The sequence below is a fragment of the Micropterus dolomieu genome, linkage group LG19 (assembly GCF_021292245.1).
Source record: "Micropterus dolomieu isolate WLL.071019.BEF.003 ecotype Adirondacks linkage group LG19, ASM2129224v1, whole genome shotgun sequence".
Taxonomy (NCBI): Eukaryota; Metazoa; Chordata; class Actinopteri; order Centrarchiformes; family Centrarchidae; genus Micropterus; species Micropterus dolomieu.
In genome coordinates, this window is record NC_060168.1 from 14,879,230 (window position 1) to 14,907,083 (window position 27,854).

The following is a 27,854-nucleotide window of genomic DNA, read 5'->3' on the forward strand; positions in this document are numbered from 1 at the left end:
GGCAGCAGGGCACAGCAGAGAGCCAGCCAAAGGGGAGAAGGGCTCCTACGCCTTCCTCTTCCCACACTCACAAATCCACAATCCAAGACTAGAATCCCAAGTTGCAGCAGACATAGGAGGGGAGGGCAGTTATCTAAGCCTCTCAGCACCCCTGTGTGCCTGGTTGGATCATGGAGCTGCACTGTCTTCCTACTGAGACACCCACCACAGCCAGCTCCTGCTCCACGGACCCCCTATACGATAACTGCCCACCTTTTGCCCAGCGAGGGAGGGCCAGGGAAAAGGAAATGGAGAGTAGGGTTGTGTGCCCGGCTGTAACCAGACTCCCAGGGCCCTGCAGTAGCCCACTGCCTGGTCTGGCCCCAGCTGTGGCGGAGATTCCCACACTGGTCATTGGGGGAAGAGGGACTGGCGCCTGGCCAGATCACAGCTACTGCAGCTGGAGAAGAGTTCTGGGAAGACAGGGATGGGAAGCAGAGCTGGATCCAGGCATCAACAGAGCAAGAGGAGAACAGGGATATAGCTGGGGAGTTAAGGACAGAGCTCATCTGAATCAGGGCTTGACTCCATCACAGAGTGAGGAGCACAGGAGTGCTCTGTCTCTGTATGATAACCTCCCCGACGCTGTCACCCCTGACAGCCTCCAAGAGGTCTTTGACATGGACACAAGCCTCCAGGAGCACTTGCAGGAGCAGATGTACCCTGCATGGGCCCCAGTGCAGATCCAAGGGCTGATGGATGGTGAGGGACTGAGTGAAGACAAGAGCACCTGGTCCTCCTGTGAGATCATCCTCGCTGAAAGCAGTTCCATTAACCAGGACAAGAATCCAGAGCAAGACAAGAAGCATGAACAGGAGCCAGAGCTGGACTCAGGATCCTTTGGATTTAAGCAGGGGGACCTGATGCTGCACCTCCAGCTCCCGATGTCACCTCCTCAACAAGATCTTCCGGCATGTTCCCCTCAGCTATCTCCAACGGAGTGCCAGGTTATGTGGCCCCCAGCTGAAGCCCATCACCCAGAGCAGCCACCCTGTTCTCCCAGGGTGCCCCCTCCTGTACCCCTGGCAGACCCCTCTGCCAGTGCCCTTCGCAGCCTCCTCACTAGCCTCCAACAGCAAATAGTCAGACAGAGGGAGGAGTACGAGGCACGGATAATCAGGTAATGCTACGTTTGTTTTGTCTTGCATTTTCATTTCAAACTACACCACGCACATAATCACTTTACAGAGATTAGGCACACCATGTAAAAGACAAATTATTTTGAATGTGCTTATACTCTAGGCTTCAGTATTACAGCCTCAGTCCACTGACTTGCCTATGAGAATTTTCCAGCTCTTGGTTTATTTCCATTGAAGGGTGACACAATGTTCCCAGGCCTCAGTTGACCCCAAGCTTCACCCTATATCCTGTTTAGTTCACAGTGCACTAACAGCTGTTATTAGATTTCTTTAAAGTGTCCCATGATATGCTATGTTAATGTACATTGGCCGAACTAAGATTAGTCCTAATTATCTGTTTAACCACTTCTGTTCATGTTTTCAGTCTACTGTGGAAATCTCAATGCATCACATATTCTATCTTAACTAGTTGGATGTACCAAGTACTGTCTGTGGTTTTTCCACTGACGTAAAAGACAAACTCACTGTGCTTCCTATTGGTAAATAGCCATTTGGCTTTAGTGGAAAAAAAGAAGCACAGCCTGTGTGGCTGACCTATAGAAACAGATCATGGCACAGGGAAGAGAGCTAATTTAAGGGGCCATGCTGCTGACCTAGACACAACACATACCTCATTCATTACTGATATAGATAGAGCAAGTCGCAGTCTAAGGTCACTGGAACTAGTTGGCGAGGATGAGAGGAAAATGACTTGACATTGAGTGCAGGGAGGAGAGTGATTAATTGTACAGTTGAACCCAACTTTCTGAGCCACATGTTCTGCCATTTCTAATTATATCAGGCATCAAGAATCAAACCCGCTAAAACCAAACAATCAATGTACATGTTCCAGATTGACCAACAAATACGCTATACTGTCCTCTCCTCTCACCCCTGCTCATTGGTAGAAGAGAGTAACAGTTCTCAGCCTTTTGCATACACCCAGTCATTTTGATGTCCTTACCCTTCTCCCTCTATGATCAGCCTGGAGCAAAGAAATGAAGACTTGCAGGTAGAGGTTGTTCGGTTGAAAACAAACCTCGCGCAGCAACGGCAGTGGTACCAGGCAGTCCAGGCTAAGATCATGGAGTCCGAAAGGGCCCGGGCTACCGCAGAACTACGCAATGCGACGCTGCAGAAGGAGATGGAGCAGTTCTTTGACACCTTTGGAGAGCTCAACAATGAGGCCAAGAAGACAGAATGTATCGTCAAGAGCTTTTGAGTACAGAAACTATGCTTGAGTTGTGTGTGATGATATGAACAGTGGGTGCAAAGCGAAGGACAAAAGGCACAAGACTGGCTCGTCTTTAAACTCTAGTTAGATTCATTTAGTATAGTAGTTTGTCACTATTCATGTAGAATATTTCCTTCCCTATAATTGGGAAAGGTTTACGTGATGTACAATTATTCCTCGATTAAGAATGTGAGAAATATACAAAACAACATCAATGAAAGAAAATTAATCACTGATGTCCACTTTATTAGTTACATAAGGGCAAAAGATGATGGCCAAGAGATTATATTGTGGTCATTGCAATTACACAGGACATCTCTGAAAATAAAAGGAGAAACAAACTGTGTGAGATGTAGAGTGCATACAATGGAGCTTTTAAAAAAACAAACAAAGGAAAACACAAGATGTTCTGAGCATTGTAAAGCTTAGTCCATATCTGATAAGATTTTAGGGAGTGAATTGGCCACTCCTCTGGTCATTTAAGGCATGACTGAAAGAATAAGGTCATTTTTATTGAAGGAAAACATAGCGTACAATATGGTGCTTCAAGTCCTCAGTGACTTCATAGTGTCATATTTCTGCATTTCCATCCCATTGTGCAATCAGTTCTGCAAAAAGCAGTTCCCCAGTCCATCGTTAAGTCTCCATCTTGAGTTTCAATGTCCAGGTTTTCATTCATGGCTCCACAGTCACGTCCTCATTTTAAACCACAACATGTTTAGGGGCCAACGTCCTCCATACACTCTGCCTTTGCAACCAGGCGGCTGCTGTCTTTAAGGACGACTCAAAGGAGATAATGAAGGACAGGAGCTGCACAGTACTTTTTGATGATAAAACACACACACACACACACACACACACACAAAATACAACACTGCATCAAACAGGCTTTCAAAACCAAGAACATCAAGGTACTGTAAGAAATGGAACTGGACTGAATGGTTTTCTCTTTATAACAAGAACTACAGTATCTTATTGGCATCTATAATGCCTTCATGCACATTAAACACTGTTATTTGTGTTTTACTGCCTTTACATAAGTTCTTAATGATGTCTGATTCATGATTAGACTTGCTACTGCTCTGGTACTAATGGAATGATTTAGAAAAGGAGCAGCCAATGCACGGATTTGTCAGTGAAATGACCAGAGGCGTCATTTACACCAGCCTCAATGTGATTGTGTGCAACATTTCGCAAGAACACAAAAATAAACACTACATGTATCTTTTTGTCTCTGTTCTTTTGATATACACAGTTAGTACCTCATGTGAAATGTGGGTGATCGCAATATATGGTTTTACAGATATGTCGAGCTTCTTAACAAAACAAGTGCACCTTGTCTATTAGCAGTGAAAGGCTCTACAGCCGCTATGAGTGTCGGATCATCACATCTTTACATACAGTACATTATATCAGGAAATAAAACTTTAATAATGCAGCCACCGTTTCTCCTAGCTGTCAGGAGGAAAAGCTCAAAATCCACATCACTCAAGCCAATGAATTAAAAAACACTGTGTAGAAAGCACCACTGTGGAGATCTGCAATACTGCGGGCTAGCTAATCGTCAGATGGACATCAGATGGTCGGTGCGATCGACTTATGATAAGCTTTTGTTAGTATTGGCGTAACATGCATGAGCGCAGCTGGCAGCTGTGGTCTATGTTCAGTGCTCTCAGTCTGCTCTAATTTGATGACAATAACCTCTCAACTTAATATCTGCTAAAAAAATAAAACTATTAAAATACAGGCATACAGAACAAAAAAACAATCCCTCACTTAGTCCCTGTTAACCTGAAAATCAATATGGATGCATAAGTCATATATACTTGAAGATGAAGATGAACAATATTCACGAAGAAGAAAAGGACAAACCTTTGACCCAAACAGAACAAATGGATAGCTTTGACCTCTAGGCAACACAAAGTCTGAAGATGAAGAGGATCAACAAGATCCACCACATCACACAGAAAAAAACAGTCTCACTGATGTTAAAGTGGAAAGAATAGGATGAGGGAGTAAAGAGAAGAAAGATGATGGCTGATTGATATTTGGATATTGTAAATGGGAGCTGAGGCAGGCAGGCAGAGACATATGGCCATGGACTGTGTTCACTGACTCTCGTCCAGCGGTCCCGTCAGTGTGTCAATGCTGCTGCTGTCTGTGTCCGAGGCCAAGGTTTGCTCTGTGGACATGGATGAGATGTCGTTGGCTGATGAGGACTGAGAGGCGGAGCCTGACACCACATCTGAAATGTGACACAAACAATGGAGATAACCAGGAGATACAGTATTTAGATAATATTTATAGTTCAATAACCAGGAACCCAGACGTTAGCTCAAGCTAGTTATACTGTGACATCACTCCTTCCAGCAATTTGGTGCCCAAGGAGTCAGATAATGAATTGAGGTGGTGCATAATACAAACCTGAGCAGTCTTCTTTCATCAGTCCATTCTTGTTCCTCTCTTCCCAGTCAATCACCTCTTCATAAATGAGTTCTGTAAAAAAACAGAAAATATTTGGTGATACTGTCTACTCAGAATATAGACTTAAAGGTACAGGAAATTCAAAATTGTGAATTTGTTTGTTGCTAAATATGTGTTAATTATCTTTGGCCCTGTCATCAGCTCTTGCATATGTCATCAATTGCTGTTAAAGAGTAATTTCAGTATTTTTAAACCTATTTTCACATATTTTGGGGTCACGACTAGCGAGTACAAAACGTACGATTCCTCCAGCTGGCTGCAACGTATTCCTTTGGGGCAACTGCGGCCATCAAAATTAGGTCCACAAAAAGTAATTATTTTTGCCACAGACAGGCTCAGCCTGTAATACAAGGTGTCTGAAAACATCACGGAAAGAATCCCTACGAGTGACACCCGGTGACACCCTTTGTTCGTTGCTGCCGGCTGAAGCCATGTACTGCACGGATTCCAAAACGTTTTGTACCTCTTTGTACATCGTTTCGACAGAAATATGTGGGGAAAAAAAGTTGAAAAGAAATGGCCCTTTAATTGGTCTTTTTGTCTGCTCCTAAATGTAAATTTTACAACCTTTTTTTCCTGGTTTAGACATTTTTTATACAGTATATTGTTTGGGCGCTGACTTTTAAAACAATTTGACAGTGTTTTGTCACTTGGAAAAAGGCTGAACAATGCATGGACTATTACAGATGAAAGACATTTGGCTGATTTTTCACAATAAAACTTGCAGGAATTTTTTTCCAAGTGAAAAGGAAAAGATACTACTCTTACTTATTTTTCCTAAGTGGATAAGCAATGGCAGAGACGTATATCTGCTTTCTACACATATTTTACTGTTATCGGGGTAAAAATGTAACCCTGAACAGCTTGTTGCATTGTTAACTTTTTTCTCTCATTCAGTCACTCTGCTGCTAATGCACACAAAGACTGAAATACAGGGTACAGAGAGAGTACAGAGAGTACAGTTTGTTTGTCATGCAAACAGAACTTAAAACTGCATACTCTGTAACGGACAGCAGGGGGTTGCAAAAAGAAGTCTGGGCTGGTATTTATCAAGCTTCTCAAAGTGCCATTTTAGTCTTAAGTGCTGAGAATTCATCAAATTTACTCCTACTTTTAAACTTAGGAATAAAAGCAAGTTAACAAATTTCTCAAAGCTAAGAATCACTCTTAAGGTGCGTTCCCACTGAAAGCGAATTTAATATTCGCCTCGCTTTACTCACGCGAGTTTGACCGCTGGACATTTTGAGTGTTCACACACACACACACACACACACACACACACACACGTGTTTTAAGCGCAGCCCGCGAATACTACAGCTATATGAACAGAAAGTAAACGCTTGGCTGTGATTTAATTGCAATAAACGGATCAAACTTATGCCGAAATAACTACAGTATTATGCCGTTTTGTTAGACATATGAATTCATACTTTGTCAGGTCTGTCAGCAAGACGACAACTTTCAAAATACGTGTTTTCTGAATGTAGTTCGGATCGATCAGGGCTATGCTATGCTAACCTATTCAGAGTAAAGTACAACGACAGCTGGAATAAAGTTACAGACACACATGTTCTAAACTCACCAGGTAGTTCAACTTCCTCGCTTTCTTTTCTCCAAGTAATGTCCAGTTTGGTCCGGTTTTTAGATAAAAATGAAGTAGTAGTGCCATTCGACGCAACAATAGTGGAACCGGATGTGCACGGAAGCTAGCTGCTGACAAGCGCGAGTTTAGATAAATCAAGTTGTAATTCCAAAAACTAAAGTAAAAAGCTAATTTAATAAAAGCAGTTAACTCTGACCTCCTCCCGCTGGTAAACGGCATAGTAGTTAGAGCAGAATTCAGACTACTACGGGTGTTTATTTCTCCGAAAGCTGCAGCGCTACTCCCCCGTCCACTTCCCTGTTCTTTAGCAGCTCCCCGTCGCCCAGTGGATTGTCATTACACGGCTCGCCTTGTCCTCTCCAAACAACGCTCCGAAGCCGCCCGTGACGTTTGGACAATCTCACCGCTGATAGGCTTTCGCAACATCGCGTCAAGCGAATTTTTCGCCAAGTTGAAAAATTTTAACTCGCGCGAACCAGCGAATTGCGCGACAAACACCTCATACGCGCCGTCCGGAGCGAATTTGCGTCTTTGCATTTATTTTATTATATATATATATATATATATATATTATATTATTTATTATTATATATATATTATATTATTTATTATTATATTTATTTTTGCTGAATGAAGCGAATGCGGAAGTCCCTGAGACCGGCATTCTATTGAAAATCCAGCAGGGGGCGACTCTTCTGGTTGCAAAAAGAAGTCCGGCTCCATTAGAAATAATGGGAAAAATGACCCTACTTCTCAGCTGAATAATTACCCCAGTAAAGACTTTCCTGATGAGTTTATGGTCTCAGTCGCTAGTAAATTATGGTCCCATTTATTTTAAAATAGACCACAAAGCAAAGTATGTTTCAGGGCGGGATTATCTATGATTGGCAGGTCGTTACCATGGCGACCTGTCAATCAGGCTAGAGCCGACTCGTACCCGCGGCACTGTGTAAATTTAACCAGCGCCGCTGAAAAAGCATATTAGGAGTTGGCTGTTCACTTTCTCTGGTGAGTACATTTAGTTTTATGACTGTTGTTCGCTAGACAAAGTTATCAGCCCAGTTAAAATGACAGTTAACGTGAGACTACGTCCATTTCTTGTATACAGTCTATGCTTTGAATGTCATCAAGCCGCCCAAACGCTGGATTCGCTTTCGGTGGGAACGCACCTTTACTCTCCCAGTTATTTAAGACCGCTTGAGAGGTCTCTCAAGTGGTTCGGAGCTGCCAGTAGGGCTTGTGATGGTGCTGTGGAGACAGAGACACGCGGAGTGGAGAGGAAGAATTCTGACGACGCGCAGTTAATAAGACCACGCAGGCATAAACTTTCAAGTATATCCAGCTGCAGCCCGCAGACCTGATGGAAGTTGACGTAAGTTGAACATCCAAATATGGTTTGTGCCAGAAGACACGGCACACAAAACGTGATGACGTGTAAGGGTTAATCTCGGCTCACGTACAGTATAGATCCTAATGTTAACTAGTGATTGGAAAAGTCACTCTTTTGAAAGACTCGAGTCACCAAATCTCGTTGATTAAAATTAACTAATCTTTTTTTGTCATTTCGTTCATTTTAACTAGGCTGGTTATTGCGGCGCTGCAGCCCTCTAGTGTATGGAGGACCGGTTGACGATGGATGGATGGATGGACATCTCTAAAGTGCTCATTCATACAATAGCCTAACGCCTATCCATGACGAAAATCTATATATTAACATCTAGGGAACAGGGAATATATTGAAGTAATAAGCTTGACACACTAGATGAATAAAAATAAAACACACTCTTATTAAAATTTAATAACAATAATCTCAAACACTGCAGGTTGTTCACCAGTGAGGAGCGGTGAAACAACAGCACGGCTCTGTCGATAAATAAAAAGTAAAAGTTAAGTTGCGTTCTCTGGCGGACCGGTGTTTCGGTTTAACGAGTGGCCCTGTTAACTGGTGACCGTCAACCGAATGCGTCTGTGGTTGTCGTAGATACGACAGCTGTTGAAAACAGGAAAAGAATACGTAGCTGTCCCCGCGAATGCCTCTTTAATTGTTCATTAAAAAGACAAAACATACCTTTCTGATTGGAGTTGTGTGTGTGTGTGTGTAAACATGTTACTTTGTCACGCTTTGAATGTTGCTTGTTGTTAAGGAAAATGTTGAAAACAGAAAGAAGGCAACTTGCTCTTCCTGTGAATGTCCAACATGATCTCTAATAAATGTTATAAATAAACATATTTGTCTTTAGAGTCTGTGTCAGTAAACAAGTGTCACGTAGAAAAACGATTAGGGCTCTGAAGTGGAGCGGACCCAGAACAACTCTCATCAGCTGTTGACTGTAAACACAAGCAGGACTAAAGTTGTGTTGAAACTATAACTTAGCACAACATAACTGCGCTGTAATAACGTTATGCTTTATTAAATGTCACAAAATTATCAAAATAGATATTAGATATATGTCAGTCCAGTGACTGTTACCTGACAAGACTTGCCTCTTATTCCCTGGTGCTGGCAGTAAGTCAGCCTGCAGATTGAAGACAGACTCCGAGGAGGATCCATGTGAGCACAGAACGATTAGTTCATTCCTGCTCCACAGCAGCCGAGATGTCACGTGACAAATGAACGACTCAAACCCAGAGACCCACAGTTACGAGTCCTGAACTAATCAATTCTGTTTCCTGTGCTGACGGAGACCATGCAGCTGCTGTGTGACGAGTGAACGTAAGAGTCCAAGACTATTCACGCATGCGTGGAAATGAACGAATTACCCGTTCCTCCTGACTCACATACAAGATTAGGTCAAATGAACGAAACGTTCTTTGAACGACACAACACTAATAACCATTTTATTCTTTAGAGGCCAACAACACAACTTTACATACACAAGTTTTGAGGCGAGAAATCAACTGTGTAGATGTCGAATATCGGCAGTCTGACGAAAATTGACGGCGATTCGAAAATGTGTTCAAACGTTTTCGGAGTTGACAAGTGCCGACCATGGTGCCGGCGGGTGTCAATATATAGCTGCAGAAACGTTAGCGGAGGCTGCACAGCAACACAGTGGAGGTTAGCCCTATCTGCTAGTGGCCGATGTGCGCCACTGTAGCGTTAACGTTAACCGGTTGACATGCATACAATCAATAACTTTAGACACACACCCTGTGATGGTTAGGGACAGAGTAATATACTTCGGGGGGCTGTCGGGAATACTTAGCCAGCTAGCTCCGGTTAGCTCCCCAGGTCCAGTCACACAGACGTCGTAACGCTATTCTATCATTAAATTCTCAGTAATGTTGTAAAGATTTAACCTAAATCAAGATACATCTGGCTTGTGATGTACAGAATATTCTTGGTTTGTGAAACTTCACAGCCGGCAATACAAGAGCGCATTTGATGGATAAACTTTGTTTTATCTTTCATTTATTAATGTGTAGGCCTATATCATAATGTATTATCTTGAAAATTCTTTATTGTTAAATGTGTGTTGAACGTAAACTCCTCTTAGGAATTTCACCATTCAATGTGAATTTATCTGAGAATATTCTTAAAGAAGGAAATCTATTTAGTCCTTGGCGACATCGTCATCCAAAATCCTGTTTGCGGTGTCCTAAATCAGCACTAAGACTGACACTTAAGAGTTTGTCCTACACTTCACTCAAATTAGGACTATGATGCTCCATAACTAACTTTTAAGCACAGCTTTGAGCCAGTAATTTTTTTTACTCTTAAGTCAGTTCTTAGCAGTGTTCTTTTGAGTAATTCTGAGAAGCTTGATAAATACAGGCCCTGGTTCCATTAGAAATAAAATGTTGCTACATCTCAGCTAAATTATTACCCCAGTAAACACTTTCCTGATGAGTTTATGGTCTCAATCGCTACTTTCAAGTCTTCTTCACCACATCATGATGTTCATTTAGTAAATAATGGTCCTATAGAGGGGAAAATAGACGATATTGCAGCATATGCTTTTGGGCGGGACTACCTTGTCGCTACCATGGCAACCTGCCAATCAACATAGAGGCGACTTGTGTCTGCTGCCTTGTGTACATTTTTTATTAAATGGCTGTCAGCAGGAGAGAGAGCACATGTTCTAGTCTGTTAGTATGTTTTGTTTTAAAAGTAACAGGGCAGCTCTAACCAACACCTCCAATCTTGTGTTATTGACTGGACTTCAGGTTGGCAGACTTCTGACTCCAATTAGCTTTTGGAGAAGACATTAGCCTAGAGGTTTACATATTTTTCCCACCCTGCACTGTGACTGTTTACTCAGTGTGTTCAATAAAAACATGAAAACATATAATTTTTTGCGTGGTATTAGTTTATGCAGACTGGGTTTGTCTATTGTTGTGACTTAGATGAAAATCAGATCACATTTTATGAATGCAGAAATCCAGGTAATTCCAAAGGGTTGAAATACTTTTTCCTGTGACTGTATATACTGACATGGAATATTAAAAATCCTTTTAGGGTTAGTTTCCTGTAACTTAAATGAAAATGTTAATGTGAAGTTAAGCTGCACTGCTGATGGATTTCCCTAGAGGGCAGTGCATCCTACCTTTCCACTGCTCGATGGAGTGCTCTCTCTCTTCCAGCTGCTTATCTGAAATCTGGGGAGGAGGCTGTGAAGCAAAGAGAAATACATCAGCATGGCACCACACAGCAGTAGCATTGATAAAGTGTACCACCACTGGAACAGTCTACTCACCGCATCGGCCTCTGCAGGGTCGTACCACACGTGAATGTACGGGTGATTGAGGGCTTCTTCTACGGAGATGCGGCTTTCAGGATCAATAACCAGCATTTTGGACAGCAAGTCCCGTGCTTGTCCCGCTGTTAAGGCAACAGAGGAAGGGCAGTGTTACTGTAAAAAAAGTCCTGTGGCACAATCCTCATTTAAGTGCTCTTTATGAGAACTGATTACTTCCCCTCGTGTTGTAGGTTAACATCCCTGGAAAGGTCAAGATTTGGTCTCCTGTTTTGGTGATGTGATCTCTAACTCTAAATGCCACCGACTCTAAATGCTTCGGGAGACAAACTCCCTCTGATTTTGTTGAGAAATATCTCATTACATCAATATGCTACAAACAAATATTGTTGACTAAAATCTATACATTAGGGCAGCATCCTTGGAAAGAGATTTAAAAACCATGAAATCTATGCTATAAAACATTAACTATCTTAATTAGTAAAGTCAGGTTCACTTAGTGTCTAAAATTCTTACTCTTCAGTTTGTCATGTTCTGAGTCAGAAGGAAAGGCCCAGTCCGGGAAAAGCTCGGCAAAGCTGACGCCAGGATACTGTGGTTTGTTCATTACGTAGTTCCTCACGGTTTCCATCAGTCGGTTCATAAACTCAAGACTGGGCGTGCCCAGAACCTCAATTACCTTATTCCATTGGTCAATGTCTGGACGACATGCTTGTTAGGGAAAACTCAGCTGCATTATGGGTATGTACATATGTCAGCAAATGAGAGGAACATTTGATAAGACACCAAATCAAGAGACTAATACAAAAAAATTATGCACTTTGCATAACATGAATCAGTGCAGAACAGTGCAGAATGGCAAAACAAGAGTGTGCAGTCATGCTAGCAGATCTGTGAGGCTGAAGGCACAGCAGTGCTTTTGAGCTAAATACTAAAAGCCAGCATGCAAACTAACATGCTCACAATGACAAGGCTAACATGCTGATGTTAAGCAGCAGGTATATCTACCATGCACACCATGTTAGGTTAGCGTATTAGCATGTTAACATTTGCTAATTAACACAAAACACAAGTATGGTTGAGGATGATGGGAATGTGTTGCAGTTTTTTGGTCATAAACCTAAGTACTGGACAAACCTGACGAATTATTCATCCTGACAGAAACATGCTTGATAGATTGATTTGATGGATAAACAAATATCCAAAGGATAACATGTTAAAGTGAAAACACTTATTTCCAACATGGTCCCAAGAAGTTCGAAGACTAATGTGTGCACAAACTTTCACACATGAGCTGGGAACCATAGGTACTGGTACAAAATATTGTGCCGATCCATCTAGTTGATGCTGAGATGTTGCAGTCTGGACCAAAGTAGTAGACTGACAGACAGACCAGACAGACCTTTGCCATTTGGCACTAGCATGGCTAAAAATACACATATGCACATCCAGCGGGGCAGCCGATTTACAACTGCAGTAAAAGGCTATTACTTCCCACGATGAAAAGCAATCTATCCTAGAATCGCACTCCCAACCTGCATCCATTCTCAGCTACTCAGGTGTAAATGGTCAGTGTCACCGAAAGGAGCTGGTGAGTGAGGTGCACAAAACCATTAGAAATAGAGAAACAGCCAATATAAATGCAAATGATCTGACTTGCTTCAATTTCATTCCCTCTATCAATTAAAAGGGATTAAAGTTATCTGAAACTCCACAAATTCATTACCACTGAAGAGGGCAGGGAACACAGAGTAAATTGTAAATTGGGGTGTGCTGGAACTCTTGATTGGTCTTTTTCAACAGGTTATGCTTAGTGGGTATAACAGGGAAACACTTTGAGATAAATGGGAGGCTTGATGGAGGGTGAAAGATGGAAGAAATGGGATGAGTGGCACGGAGACGGTGAGAGCGGTAAAGGATACGGTCGGTGCCCTGGAAGATGACGCTGCCCTTTACCATCTCACCCATGATACATCCCACTGACCAGATGTCCACTGGGAACAGAGAACGCACAAGAAAGCACAAATATATTAAATAATGAACACATAACATCAACCACATAATATAATGCCCACTAAATATACAGTACAGTGACATATGGAAGCTGCACAAATGAATAACATGCTCCATGGTGTAAATGAACATCAACATTGAAATGCAGAACACCAGCTCTCGTTATTTTGGTCCATCCTCTAGCTGTGCTACGGCCTGACGCTTTCATCATATTCATCTTCAGGCTGCCTTTCTTTTCTCTCCCTGGCTTGGGAACCAGATGCAGCCTTTCAGGCCTTTTTCCTCGCCTCTGCAGCTCTGCTTATCAGTTTACACAGCTGTTGCTCTCTCCCACACTTTCCCTGATGAGTGTGCGCTTCTCTCTCTCTCTCTCTCGTTCTCTGGGTGGACCGTTTGCGTTAGAGTGTGAATATGTAGCAAACAGCCATGAGCTCCTCTCTTCCTTCTCTTTCAGTTTCACTGAAGCCGAGAGGTCTCAGTGCTCTGTTAACGTCTTCAGATCATATAGACCACTTTACGTAATATCTATAAACACAATAAATCATAGATTTAAACTTGGACAGGTTACACTATTCATTGTGACTGGTCTAACAGGCTAGTTATACTCTTGACTGGTCGAAAAGACTTTCCGGTTGGGGCAGGCCACATAAAAGTCTTTTGACTACTTCCTGTTTGTAATCCTGTTTCATGTTTCACGCATCACCTTGTAGCTAAGCTATTTTAGAAAAGATATGAACAACTTCACTGTGTTTTTTAGCAGGGACTTCATCAATGGGCTTATTGTAGTCTTGCACGGTTCTCTGTAGAGTCCGCTCTTGGCAGTGACATAATTGTGTAAACGTATAAATCAAACCACTGTGTCTAATCCTTTTTTCTCACTGGGATATGTTCTAATGTACTAAATAAACTATTCCTAATTTAATAAAAAAACATTTATGTCTCTGGAGAAAGAGAAAACAACTGAAACAGAGACAAACAAGGAAGGATACAGTCCATTCCAGGAAAGAGGATTTTGTGAGAGATCATTTCAGCCATTATGCAGCCAAGCGACCACAGGTCCACTGCAGTGGAGTGGTAGTGTGGTAAGGACATTCATTGTCATCGTCAACAATAAATAAACCAAAATTAAGCAATAAGCAGGGTCCAAGCACATAGTTTGGCATGCATTAAACAGCTTTTAAAGAGTCACAGTGTGTGAACAGAGATCACAACAGACAGTAGAGAGAAACAGGAGGATGCACACAACAAGGTTCCCGAGCTGGATTTGAACCTGTGAACACCGTAGACACATTTGTTTGGACAATAATCCCCTTGAGATGAACCATCTCATTATCAAGGGAGTGCTTAACACAAATATACAGAGAATGCATTACATACAGAACTTGTATACACTCACAGACATAAGCTCTCCCAGGCCTAGCCACTCCTGAATCTGAACACCAATGACGTGTATTTTGCTTAACCAACAGGTTATACTCCTGGACTTCAAAGCAGCACTTTACCAATTACATGGTTTGACATAAGCAATGGCCCGGCACCATTAAAAAAGTCTGTCAGGCAACTTGATTGGTCAGTGTGGGCCAGTGACAGTTTTTCAGTGGAAGTCAGCTTGTAGTTCAACGGACGAGAGACTGATCCTTTCTGTTTGTGAGTTCCCTTGACGTCAGGATCAAGTGTTCCCACAATGCTGCTTTCTCTTATTCATTAAAAATGATCTAATCTAATAGTTTTATACAGCTAGAGCACCACTCTTTGAAGCTGGTCCACAGCTAAACTAAACACTAGACCTAACGTTACTCACATCTAATTAGTGTAGCTACTCAGCTGAACTAAACTCACTTGTAAACTTGCTAACTGAATTAATTTGAAAGTTAGCGTTTATATTATTTAGTAATAGATTCTTTCAATAAATTCTAGAAGATATATTTAATTGTTTTCTATAGCCTATAAGGAAAATACAGTTGTACCGGCAGGGATACAGTACTGCACAGAAGCCGTTGACTTGGTTACTACCCATAGAGCACCTGGTGTTTACTCGCAGAGCACTTTTCTACCTGTCTGTTACATAAGGAGCACAGTGCGAGCCCCACAAATCCAATCCCCATCTGAAAAGGCCTTTACAAGGCTTGAAATAAATTATTATTTTTTTTTAAATGTCTACTTAAATCTTTAAAATATTATAAGAAGTCTGAACGAATCATTACAATGTATATACGATTAATTAAGTAACAGTATTATGGAAAAGTGTTTTTTTTCTCTTTTTTCTTCAGACCAGTAAACTGTGATCTACGGTCCCAGAGGGCCAGTGGGGGAAGAATGTTACGTTGGACACTGAATTAGCTGTAAAACTTTATGACTGATTGTGCAGCTGATCAGTATGTCATAGTGAGTTTGAAAAAGGGTGCCATCGTTGGGACATTATATGCCTTTACTATCAACTAAACGTGTCTGTGATCAATACAGTCATGTTGTAAGATATTTTCGTTAAGTTTGATCCCACATTGGTGACATGTTGTTTGTAAATATATTGTATATATTATGCCAACACATTTATTGTCACCGTGTCCTCAATTGTGGATGAATTTAAAAACTATTTTACAATATTTCTCCAGAATCAGTGAATCAATAAACTGATTATGCAATTTAAAAAAAAGTCCAGAGAGACAGACTCCATAATTGAGCACTATTTGAACTGAATCAAAATTTCTTCACATTTTTCAAAATGTGACACAAAAATAGCCTAGATGAGATTGAAAGCATATATTGAAATTTCTAGGACATTTTGGTGATTGAAAATATTTTGAAGTTCTGATTGCTGTATTACAAAAATGTTGATTACTAGCTTCTAAATCCCGATCACTTTGATCAGTCAAAACCAAATTTCGCCTGCTGACTGGGACATGACCAAAGATCATGGCTTCTTCATTTCAGAAATAAACCCGCAGTCAGAATGTACCAAGACTGTGCAGCTCAGAGCTAGCATCTGAATATGTGCATCACATTTGGTTACAATAGCTTAAACCAATTTAAAGTTATTATTTATTTATTAAGTTTATGTAAAAAGTACCAACAACACAACTTTAAAAATGTATAAATGGAAATGGGTATCAAAATAAAATGTAATAACCTTTGTGCAACTCCTGTGACATTTTGTGTACATTTAATGAAATTTAAAAGCTGTGAAAACTTTCACAGGTTTAGGGCAAAGTTTAAAATGGTACAAAATCACATGTTCAAAATAGGTGGGTTCCTATTGCAAAAAAGAGGGGAAACCATCCAGCGAAAACTTAATTTTGCTTGTAGCTCATGCAGATAAGAAATTATTGAAATAAAACTTGAAATGTGTTATTATATGGCCACCATGAGGTACGTTGATGTGGTTTGTTTTGCCTGAGAAGTGGTTGAGCTGTCTGCCAAGTTTGGTTGCTGTAGGTCTTGTGGTTTCTGAGACCCAGATACTTTTTGCGGATATTAATTAATAATAATATGAATAATAAAATAAATGGATTTTATGGATATTATTATGTGAAGCACCTGTGGTGCTTGGATTCCTAATATACAGCTAGAGCCCATTTGATACTGGATCAAAGACTTGTGACTGTGCAGGCAGGGTTTTTACAAGTGAACCTATTACTCCGTGATATGCTTTGGTGCCAACATTTTAGAGATATAAGATCTTTAAAACTAGCGTTGTAAGTTATCCTTACCATTCTCCTTATACTTCATGCCTAATATGACCTCTGGGGCGCGGTAGTATCTGGTCACCACATAGGGGGTCATCATGAAATTAGTGCAGGCCGTCCTAGCCAGGCCAAAGTCCAAGATCTTTAGAGTGCAATCTGACTTCACCACAATGTTACTGGGCTTCAGGTCCTGAGGGGAGAGAAAAATCTATAAATCTATGGAAACATACACATACAAAAACATGACGCTTGAGGTATTTACACTGAACAAAATTATAAATGCAACACTCTTGTTTTTGCCCCAGTTCATCATGAGCATGAGCTGTGGCATTTTGCTGTGTAATGGAACTGCACGTTTTCGAGTGGCCTTTAATTGTGGCCAGCCTAAGGCACACCTGTGCAATACCCATGCTGTCTGATCAGCATCTTGATATGCCACACCTGTGAGGTGGATGAATTATCTCTGCAAAGGAGAAGTGCTCACTAACACAGATTTTGACAGATTTGTGAACAATATTTGAGAGCGATAGGCCTTTTGGGTACATAGAAAATGTCTTAGATTTCTGAGTTTAGCTCATGATGAATGGGGGCAAAAACAAAAGTGATGCGTTTATAATTTAGTTCAGTATATTTCTACACGGATAGTAGCTGATGAATGTTATTTTGGAGAAAATTGTTGCATTTAAATATTTGTACCAAAAGGGTTAAAGACATCCGCATTCTTCCAAAGTCAACACTGCAATTTTAGAATCAAAGAAATGATCTTTTATCATTAAAATCTCTACAACTTACATTTTTCTAATATCACCTTTTCACATAGTAATAAATATTACTAATTAGCAATTAATTAGGTGGTTTAACAACCAGCCTTACAGCTGTGATGCAGAAGTGCACTCCAGGTGAGGCAGTACACCGTGACATCACTGTGGGTGTGGTTGCACCCAGCAGTAACTTAACAAACTTCAACTCTTAATCTTCAACCAGAGACAGCAGTGAAACACTGCTTTTCAGCCTGATATTAAGTTACAATTTAAGAAATTTCAGCAGTTGAAACATTATTTTCTGCTTTGTTAACTCATTCAGCCCACAACACAGCATTATTCTTTGTCCTGTTACCCTGTGGATGATGCCAGCAGAGTGCAGGTGCCTGATGCCACAGAGGATCTGGTAGAGAAGATAGGACATCCTCTCATGGTCCAGGTCCATGTGGATCACCTGGCATAGGCTGGCATCCATCAACTCCATTACCAGATAGCTGAAAGCAAAGGAAAGAGTAAAAAGAAGTAGGGATTTAAAAAAATGGCGGAATGGTAGATAAGAGATATAAGCGGCAAGAGACTATAAGAAGCACAGTCACAAAGAAGAGGCAGAAAAGCTAGTAAAGGCGTTCATAAAGGACGAACGGACAAACCCAAAGAAGACATTAAAGCAGAGAGAGCATATAAAAACAACACAGTGCATTAGAAGAGGCTGACACGTAAATGAGGGATGCAAGCTGATTGGAAGAAAACGCTGCAGCTAAAATCCCTGAATCCCACAGAAAGCACACAGTACATTGTTGGAGCCTAGTATCACTCCACTGCCACTCACAGGTCCTGGAATTCCTCCAGGGACTTCTGAGGCGTGAACACATTGATCAGACGGATGATCTGCAAGCAGAGAGACAGGCCATTAGTCCACTCTGTTACTCTCCCATCTACATCCACTTCAACGCAGAGAGTTGGCCAACTGAGGGCGTAGCAGGGTTTGCAGGCATTGCAGCAAGATGAATCTCTCTTTTTCTCAAGTTTGTACATTATTTCCAATTTTTTTATATCTCAACAGACAATTAAAATCTTCGTGCTTTGGCTGCCAGTCATATTTTAGTCCTAATGTAAATAAAATCCATTAAATAAAAGAGAGGGATATAATTTTCATCTCTGAAGTTTCTTATGATATAATACATGACATGTCAAGCTTCATTTTAATTTGACTGTGAGCGGTACTTTATATATCTGTATCAAACATATAGCACGTGTTCCAAAAGGCAGAAAAAAAGAGACGATATTAAAAGATAGTTTTCATGTCTGTCTTAAAGCAACTGTCACATGCTCATATGAACACTGAAACATAAACTGGTCATTAAGAGATCCCTTCCAGTAGGCTGTAAGTGATGAGGAACATAATCCGCAGTCCTCAGTCTGTGCAAAAATACATTCCAAACTTTAGCTGAGGCTAACACGAGGCTTCAGCAGTCTCAGTTAATCAAATCAAATGGGTATCTTCCAGTGTTTTTAGTACAAAATTCTCTCTTTGTGTTACTATCCCTCCATTGCAGCTCAGCACTGATACATTGCCCAGGGAAACACAAAGAGGGAATTACGAACTAAAACATTGCTACTTTGTCTGATACCCAATTGATTTGGGTACATGACACCCCTGATGTCTTGTAAGCGTCAGTACACTTTGTAACGCATTTTCTCACAGAACAAGGACTGTTCCTTTCCATTGGAAACATGCTAGAAAAAGATCTCTTAGTGGCCAGTATCAACAGGCGGCATAATAAGACCAAGCTGTTCCAATGTACATATGGACTTTTGGCTTCTATTAAGACAAAACGTGAACCTATCCTTTAAATCTAAGTCTTACATTTTTGTGGTTGACGCATTTGAGCAGCACCAGCTCCCTGTAGGCACGCTTAGCATGAGTCTGGTTCTGGAAGGGCCGGCACAGTTTTTTCACTGCCACCGGTATACCAAGGTCTGTATCTAGAGCAGAGCTGGTCGCACATTGTATGGAGGAGGGAACAGACAGAGACAGGGGTTATGAAGGAAGGAAATAAATGCATCCTGCAGAGCAAAGCTGCTGTTTGACTTCACATCAACTTGACAAGAACAAAGGTATCGCTGTCAATTCTACAGTATCTTTTTTTTAAAGCTTAAAATAAGCCAGACATTCATTTCCTCACCATGAGGGGTTGCACAAAACAAATCCCCAAAGAAAGAGTAGTATGTAGCAGTAGTACCGGAGGCTGCATTGTCAGGACCGTACTCCTAGGAGCACTGCATTTGTAGGACCCTAGTTTCCCTTGACTCTGCCAGCTAGCTAGCTAACAATGTTATTCTTTAAGATGTTGACAGCGCCCCAAAGCCCCTTACCATCACAGGGGTGTGTGCCTAAACCTAAGTCAGTGATTCTATGCATGTCAACCGGTTAACCCTACAGCTGCGCACCTTGGGCCTCATGGTCGATGTGCTAGCAGACAGGGTTAACCTCCTTTGTGTTGCTATGTGTGACCACTGTCGCAAAAAAATAGGGTTCTAGAAATGCCGTCCTAGGACTGCAGGAAAATGCACCCTCAGGCACTGCAGCTATATAGTATAGCAAAAAAGAGGAGCCAGCATACTTTAGCACACATATACTGGAAAGGGCTCATCCTGAACGTGCTTAAACCCACAAAACTTTATTTTTACGTTCTACTAGATATCCCAAAGTTTCCAAAGATACCAAATGTGTTTGAAGAAACAAACACCTATAATATTTCCACATATTTAATGCAAAGATGCAGTCACAAAATATGGGTGTGAATATTTCACTTAGTGTCAACAACATATAGCTTAAATGAAGTGCAAGAACAAGCTAACAAAGAATATACTATACATGTACTATTGTGAGAAAGTGTGAAATAAGATGGTTTCTCCAATCTGAAAGCTTCTCACAGGAGACATTAAAGGAAACTTGATTGTAAGGGGTTAATAACAATCTGGCTAGTAGTTATCAAGATCTTGCTCTGAATGTATGTGCTAGACAAACAGACACACTGCCTACTGACATCACCATAATAGGCCTTTTTCACAGAGGAAATTTTGACTCATAGTAGGAAAAGCATGGGTGTCACTGAAAACACAATAACAGAATCGGATGCAGCTAAACAGACTCATTCACTCACTTTACACCTGTTCTTTTCCTTCCATCACATGTCAACAAGTCTCTGGTGAAATAGGCGTACAAGGGCCTACCACTAGCGGGGCAAACGGTTACTTTCCTCACGCGACATCTGACATGTTTATGTAATTAGCTGGAATTCTGGATTTCAACACCACCCTGTGTTGCTGACACAACCAGCAACATGCTAATTAAAGCGCAGCCTCTCACCAGACGATGCCCTGGGCCCCGGAGCCGATGGCGCGGAGCTGCTGGTAGCGCTTGAGTACAGTGAAGGTGGAGTCTCCCACCTGAACGCTGTAGAACTGGCTCTCCGCCTCACTCATCCTGCTGAACAGTCAGGACCACCAGCACGGTCTGCAGGGGGCCAACAACACACATACACAGAGAACAAATAAACAGATAAGACACCATGCTGTACACAAAACCTCCTCTCTCCAAATGGTCGTGCAGAACGGTACACAAGGTATAGTAGAGCATGTTAATAAGCCTACAACAGTGTGGTGACGTTACTAGACTTTTTAAAGAAACCTGGAACCTTTTTTTTCAGTCCACTGAATCACTCGAATGATCCACAGTGAATGGCAGGGCCTAATATGGTTCCATCTGTCAGTCCCTGGCATCACTCGCTTCATTTTCAGCCCAGTCAAGCAATCTATCACCGCTTTCTGCCCAGTTTGTTCATCTGTCAAAGGTAACAGTGAAGTTGAGGCAGTAAACGTTTTGGTGTGTGTGTAGTGGAGAAAAGAGGAAGCCGACAGCTTGCAGCTCCTGAGGCGCTCGCTGCCATCTCCAAACTCAGGCAGACACACTCAACGCTCAGTAAACAGCATCAGGACTTGAAAGCATGTTCATTACTCTGTGATCTGCATCCAGTGCGTGTGTGTGTGTACAGCTGGCCGTGTGGGACAAGCACATGATAACTAATACATGTAAAAAAAATATGTCAGTGTTTTGCATTGATTCTTCAGGCAGGAAGTGGAGGAGGAGTAATATTCTTGGCCAGGCTTTGAGTGCGTGTGTGGGAGAGGACACACAATTATGTAGCTATGCAACAGCGAGTAGTCACGGTTGTTTGTCATTCCTTTAGACACAAAAGCCACAGGTTAAATGGAGTCTGATATTGTGGCCCTTTTCTGTTTGACAGGCAACAAAGACACGGCCACTCGCTGGCTGTTAAAAAAGACAGAAACAGCAGAGAAGTTATGATCAAATAGAGCCAAAAAACACCTCAAGCTGGTTGTAAAGATACTCAGTCTCAGCTTTGACACTGTGACAGCATTAAAAAGAACCGCAGTAAGTGAGCAGAGGAGGACTAACTGACAGTTGATTGACTTGACTGTTATTGCCTTTAGTTTGAAATGATTAGTGGAGAGAGCTTTTGGATATTATGAATGAATAAAATTGCAGCCATATCTTTTTTTTATTATCAAAATGTCTTTCTTTCTTACTAAATATATCTTAACAAGAAAAGGCTTCAATGACTTGATGATAAAGAAGTTATATTGTACAATGTTCACTGATAGTGTGTATAGTGTTGTTATTATTATTAGTAGTAATTGTGATGATTAAAGGAACAAATCTTTATCATTTTTAAGATCATACTTAGAGCCATTTTATTATTATTATTGCCATTTTAAAAAGTAAATCTGTAATTAACAAGCCACAATAAATCTACAGCAGAGACTTTTCATGTTAGGGATTTTAGAAAACATAGTGTACTGTCGGGGGCGAAACTACACTGTCAGCACAGAGTGTGTCCAGGAAGTGTCCCAGCGTCAAGCAGCACAGAGCAGAAGAATCGGGCAGGAAGTCAGACACAGAACCGGCAGAGAAACGGTCCATTTTCAAAATAAAATACCGTTACAGACTGCTGTATATAAACAATAAACACAGTTAAATCAGACAAAAAAGAAAAAATTTTTTACTATGTAGCCTACTTAATCATAGTAGAAGCACAAAAAGCAAGCACTAATTACCAAATCAACAACATATAAACATGTCGGCAAAGTCTGGCAGGTAAAACGCTCTTATTCTGAAATGCTCCCTGTGGTAGTTGCTAGATGCACACATCAAGACCAGTCTATGGCCAAGACGAGAAACGATAGCGATCCACAGAGAGCTTTGAAGAATGTAGTAGAAGCACAAAAAGGACAATTAAAAACAAGTCATTAACGTTGCGCAGGCTACACGCTTCGCTGCTGAAATGCTCCTGAGAGGCTTCCAGTGGACGTTGACGCCGTAAATAACCCGCTCTGCACAGGCAGCCTACGCCCTCCCTCAGAATTCCCATGATCCATGAGGGTGAAGGGAGTTTTGTTAAAATGTACTAATAAGTTTGCCATTTGTTTGAAATACAAATATTACTGTATGATTTATGTTTAGTAAAACGTGTCTCCTTAGAATCTAGTGTGTTTGTTGGTAATTGTCAGTCTTGTGGTGGTTTACCATTGAAACCATAAGTGAAGGGACTTTTCCATTTGATAAGAGCTGCTGAATTCTTCTGACCCAGCATCTTGTCATATACTGTTGTTGTTTATTGTGTCCACTATAATCAGCTGAGCTACTCTACATAGTGGGCCCCTTACCAGTGTAGCCCTGGGTCGGCCGTGGGTGCATGGGGGCCATACACCCATGCTACCTTTGCTACCTTTTTTCTGATTTAAATATAGGGCTGGATGATGTGGCCAAAAATGTTATCATGATAAAAAATTTATATCAGTGATCATCACAATAAATGTCATATCATTATTTCTTTAAAGTTTAAAGGATGATTTTTGCTCCAGAGTGAAAGTTGAAGAAACCAGATGGTTAATTGTGGTTTAAACTATTCTTTATGGTCAGAATGTGACAAACACTCGACAAACAGTGGATCACTTAACAAATCTGAGAAAGAACATTCAAAACATTGATGATAAAATATTTTTTAAACAAATATGCATACAAGTAAAACTAAACTTTTTTCAGTGCTTTTTCCTCAACAAAATAAATATCTTTATAGAAAAAATAAGTGCTGATCCGTTTGTGATTCAAATTAATTAAATCAAACATTTATTAAACATTTGTTACATTATCATGGAAAATTACATCACGAAAATGATCGTCTTATCACCCAGCCCTATTTGAAAACACAAAATTGCTTGCAGAATTTTTTTCCCCATTCCCATTTTTAGACAATGTAGATAAATAAATAAATTACTGTTGTTCTTAATGTTACTGTTTTAAATAATAGTTTAATAGTGTTTATCGTGGAACAGTGAAGTGTGTCACCATCTTCATTGGCCTCAACAGTTTTAATACTGTTCTGGGTAAATACATTCAAAAATGAAATAAACGACAATGTACTTCTCTCCACATGGTCTCTCTCCTCGTCAAACACCACATCAACTACCACAAATATACCAACCCTCCCACTTACTATCGTTCAGTTGATTTTCATTAACACAGTGATTTCCTTTGTTATTTTATGCATCTTCTTGAGGTATTTCCCACCGGCTATGTCATTTGATTGTTCTCTAATCCTGCAGAGTCTCTGCCTGTCATTTTGTTTTTATGTTGTTTGTTGCTTTTATAAGACCAGGTTTTTTCATCCGTCTTGAACATGCCATCTTTTCTCTTTTCTTTGTAAATGCACAAACACTGAAAAAAAAGCCTTCAGATGTAGTAGGTATGGGTCTGCATTGGAACCGCACCATTACTCAGATGAAAACTGAATCCTTCTCATCTCTTTCTACTTTCTTCATCTGCCTCCCCGGCGTTTTCTCCTCCTTCTTACATGTACGTCCAGCTGGTTCTCTCACTACACCCAAGGGGAGAGCTGCAAAGACCTTTACTCCCTTTGTGCTTCTCTCACTCTTTGCATTTTCCTTGCCTTTGTCTTCCTTTGTCATTATTTTATGCTCCTGACATCCCCTCACTCTGCTGCCCTTTTCTGGTTTACTCCCATTTGCCCTGTGGCCTCCTCAAAGATATCCCCAATGGTAAAATGGTAAAGTGTCTCAGGGACTGAGATACTTTAAAAACAAATATTTGGATTATAAGCAGAGCTTTTCCCACTTGGTTACCTACATGTTTAAAATGCAGGTGCAGCAAAGACAACATACTAAGGCCTTGGCTGTGCTCAATTACAATACAATTTTATTCTTTCCCTTGACATGCAGGCAGAATGGATTCCAGACCAAACATCCTGCAGCACCTGCATTGGCTAACAGTGCCACTTTTTCTCCAGTTTTAACCTCAACGTCTGGTTCACTGATTCACAACACGCACATGAAGCTAAAGAACACCATGATGAGGCCATTAATCATAACCTAAACCCATTTCAGCTGCAGCAGGCACGGGCCCGACGTATGTACAATCCTTCACTTGCTGCCAAGCTAGACACGACTATAGGCTAAACGCACAGTTGACTCAGCACAGATTTATGGGCACGGACAGGGAACAACTGAAGTGTGGTGAAAATTGCATGTAAGCTGAGATAGACAAACAGACAGCAGGCACCTGTTAAGGTTCTGGCCAGCAGACACTGAGGAATTTGTTCATTTTCAAAGGGGAATCAATTAGTGTTGCTAGATGAAAACGAACATCCCAAGAGAAATCTAGGCCGCTGCAGGTAAGCTACAAGTGGGACACATCAAAGACTAAAAGGATATTACCAGAACGAATAAACAAGCTTAACTACTTATTGCACCGCTGACATATTAAATAAAGATGTGTTCATAAGATCAATCATAGCGGTATAATGACATACCTTGACCTCACTAATGACAGTATGTTTATACAGCTAACACTGTTAACATTCAAACCATTATCTATACAATACATCAATGTGAGGAGGATATCTGCAATTACAATAATGGTGATCACGAATCCGGCTTCAGCAATTAATTGATAAGTCACATTGTTGTCGAAACAAAACTGCCAAGTAAACTGCCGGTTAACCAGTCTGATTCCCAAACAGCATTAAGGCTCTAAGCAAGAGCACTTACTACCTGCCAGTATAATGTAAATATATAAAATATGTTTTTTAGTACAGTGTGATGTTTAAGGCATATCTGTGTATGTATATATTTATATCCTGAAGATGGATCCATCATCAGTCAATCATCAGGCAAATCATTGTTTTTATATAACTTTCAATCAAGTCAGCTGTATATATAAATCCCATGTGGCAGAAGCTTTTGTCTAAAGTGGATTACATTACCCCATACACCTGGATCTAGAGCAATTTGGGGGCCTGTGTCTTGCTTAAGGAGGACACATGGACAATTAGAGCCTTTGATCAAACTACCAACCCTAAAATTAATGACTGACCTCTCAATCAAGACACCAACTGAGCCCAAAATCTTAAGAAAAATACAAATGTATGGCAAGACTTACTATTGCGATATGTTGCCAGTGTATTGATACAGCATGACACAGCCTTAACATTTAGAATGAATATCCATGCAAAGATGGAAGACAAGTACAATTTTCTCTTTTCGTTGTCCCTTAAAATCCATAGTTATAAAGGCATGTTAATGTCAACACTTGACCTTCACACAAACACCACCATACTCCACATGACCACTGTCCAGTTCAGCTTTGGGTTCTGACGTGGCCATGGCTCTCAGTTGGCAGATGAATGGGAATCAGTGAGCTGGCTGTGATTTCAGATTAGCATGGCCTGAAGTCTCAGCATCTCATCCTGATGTGGCCGAGTTACAAAACACACAGGGGCGGGTAAAACTACATATAGGCTGCTGCACTGGAGATGTCTGCAGACACTGTGTGACACTTGAAGAGGATGGAGGAGGCTAAATATGTGTTGATGGAAAAAGATGCCAGTGTTGCTCTTGAAACATGACACAGCTAGAAAAACTCTTTGTATCATGTCATGTGTGAACTATACAGTTTGTGTATGTATGATCCCACTGTATTGTTGGCTAAAAAAATGCTTGTGTTTTGACATGCTTCAGGCTTACACATGCCACACTGATCCCGTGTTCACATAGTGCCTGATTTGTTGACAAGCTGGAACTTGCCTCTAAATAAACCAGTAGAGGCGATATATAGCACTAGCGTTAAGCTTTCATCACATCTACACCTGTTTTCGTGGTAATGGTTTGAAAAATCTGAGCATAGTAGGCCTGCAGAAAAGTCATTCATTTGGCTAAATGTAGTTATATCAGCGTGGGTCTACTATGGGTGAACTGACAGCTCTGTGTTGGTTACAACCGGTGTAAAACTGAGATTTCTTTTATAATTTCCACACGCCTCCTCTAAAATACACACACACAGACAGACAGACAGACAGACAGAGCGGTATGAAGTCACCAATGTATGACACACCGCGGCCGCAGCACCGCTGGCACTCAGTGGTTTAACAGTCAGAAATCATCGGTTCACACACCCTAAACACGAATATAAACGCCGGTTAAATCCACGTCGCGTTTGGTAGCTTTCAAAGTTACCTAGGCCTGTCACTTCCCGTCTTTTCCACTTCCCTCGGCAGCAATGCGGTAGTTGGGCCGGGGCTGAACTGAAAGCTCGGACGGACCAACGGGCAGCAAAGGAGGCGGCAGCGGCAGCAGCGAGACCTACCTTCTCCCTTCACCGCTCCCCGGGCACTCCCATGCATCGAAAAGACAGATACAACGCTCGCTCCGTCTTTCAGGCACGACCGAGACTTGGAAAAGTTTAGGAAAACCGGCTGTCACGACAAATAAGACCGTCCTCCAATTCCTAGCTAACTCCAGCGGGAGCAGCGCGGAGGGACGGGTGCGGAGGAAGGAGACGCCACAACAAGCAGGGAGTGAGCATGCGGGTGACGTCATCACGCACGGTTTACGTGGGCGCAACTTTTTTTTTTCGCCACACAAAACTTTTGGGGAAAACTTTTTGTTTTGCATGTCACTGATTAAAATATCTATATAAAGATAAAAAACATTCTCCTTAAAGTATCAAAAGTAAAATTACACATTATACAGCAGAATTACCTCTGTCAGTGTTATATTATGTTATAGTACTGGATTATTATTACTGGTGCATTAACAAGTAACATGTTACTGTTATAGCTGG

At 41.1% G+C, this 27,854-nt stretch overlaps 2 protein-coding genes across 3 annotated transcripts; one reads left to right on the forward strand and one right to left on the reverse strand.

The window, feature by feature from the left end:
* On the forward strand, nucleotides 1–3,616 carry LOC123957150. Its single transcript, XM_046029742.1, has 2 exons — nucleotides 1–1,159; nucleotides 2,142–3,616. The coding sequence occupies exons 1-2, from the start codon at nucleotides 171–173 to the stop codon at nucleotides 2,377–2,379; spliced, it is 1,227 nt and encodes a 408-aa protein (XP_045885698.1). The 5' UTR covers nucleotides 1–170; the 3' UTR covers nucleotides 2,380–3,616.
* mapk9 (mitogen-activated protein kinase 9) lies at nucleotides 2,617–27,577 on the reverse strand. Of its 2 annotated transcripts, none has more exons than XM_046029740.1 (12): nucleotides 27,378–27,577; nucleotides 21,006–21,152; nucleotides 19,500–19,629; nucleotides 18,462–18,520; nucleotides 17,988–18,126; nucleotides 16,896–17,061; nucleotides 13,098–13,169; nucleotides 11,692–11,874; nucleotides 11,176–11,300; nucleotides 11,026–11,089; nucleotides 4,816–4,887; nucleotides 2,617–4,636 (listed from the first exon to the last, which is right to left on the reverse strand). In XM_046029740.1, exons 2-12 carry the CDS (start codon nucleotides 21,119–21,121, stop codon nucleotides 4,500–4,502), a joined length of 1,263 nt encoding a protein of 420 aa, XP_045885696.1. In that variant the 5' UTR covers nucleotides 21,122–21,152; nucleotides 27,378–27,577; the 3' UTR covers nucleotides 2,617–4,499. The 2 variants fall into 2 exon arrangements, with proteins under 2 accessions (XP_045885696.1, XP_045885697.1); XM_046029741.1 differs by having other exon boundaries at nucleotides 27,248–27,384.
* Between the last annotated feature and the right edge of the window lie 277 nt (nucleotides 27,578–27,854).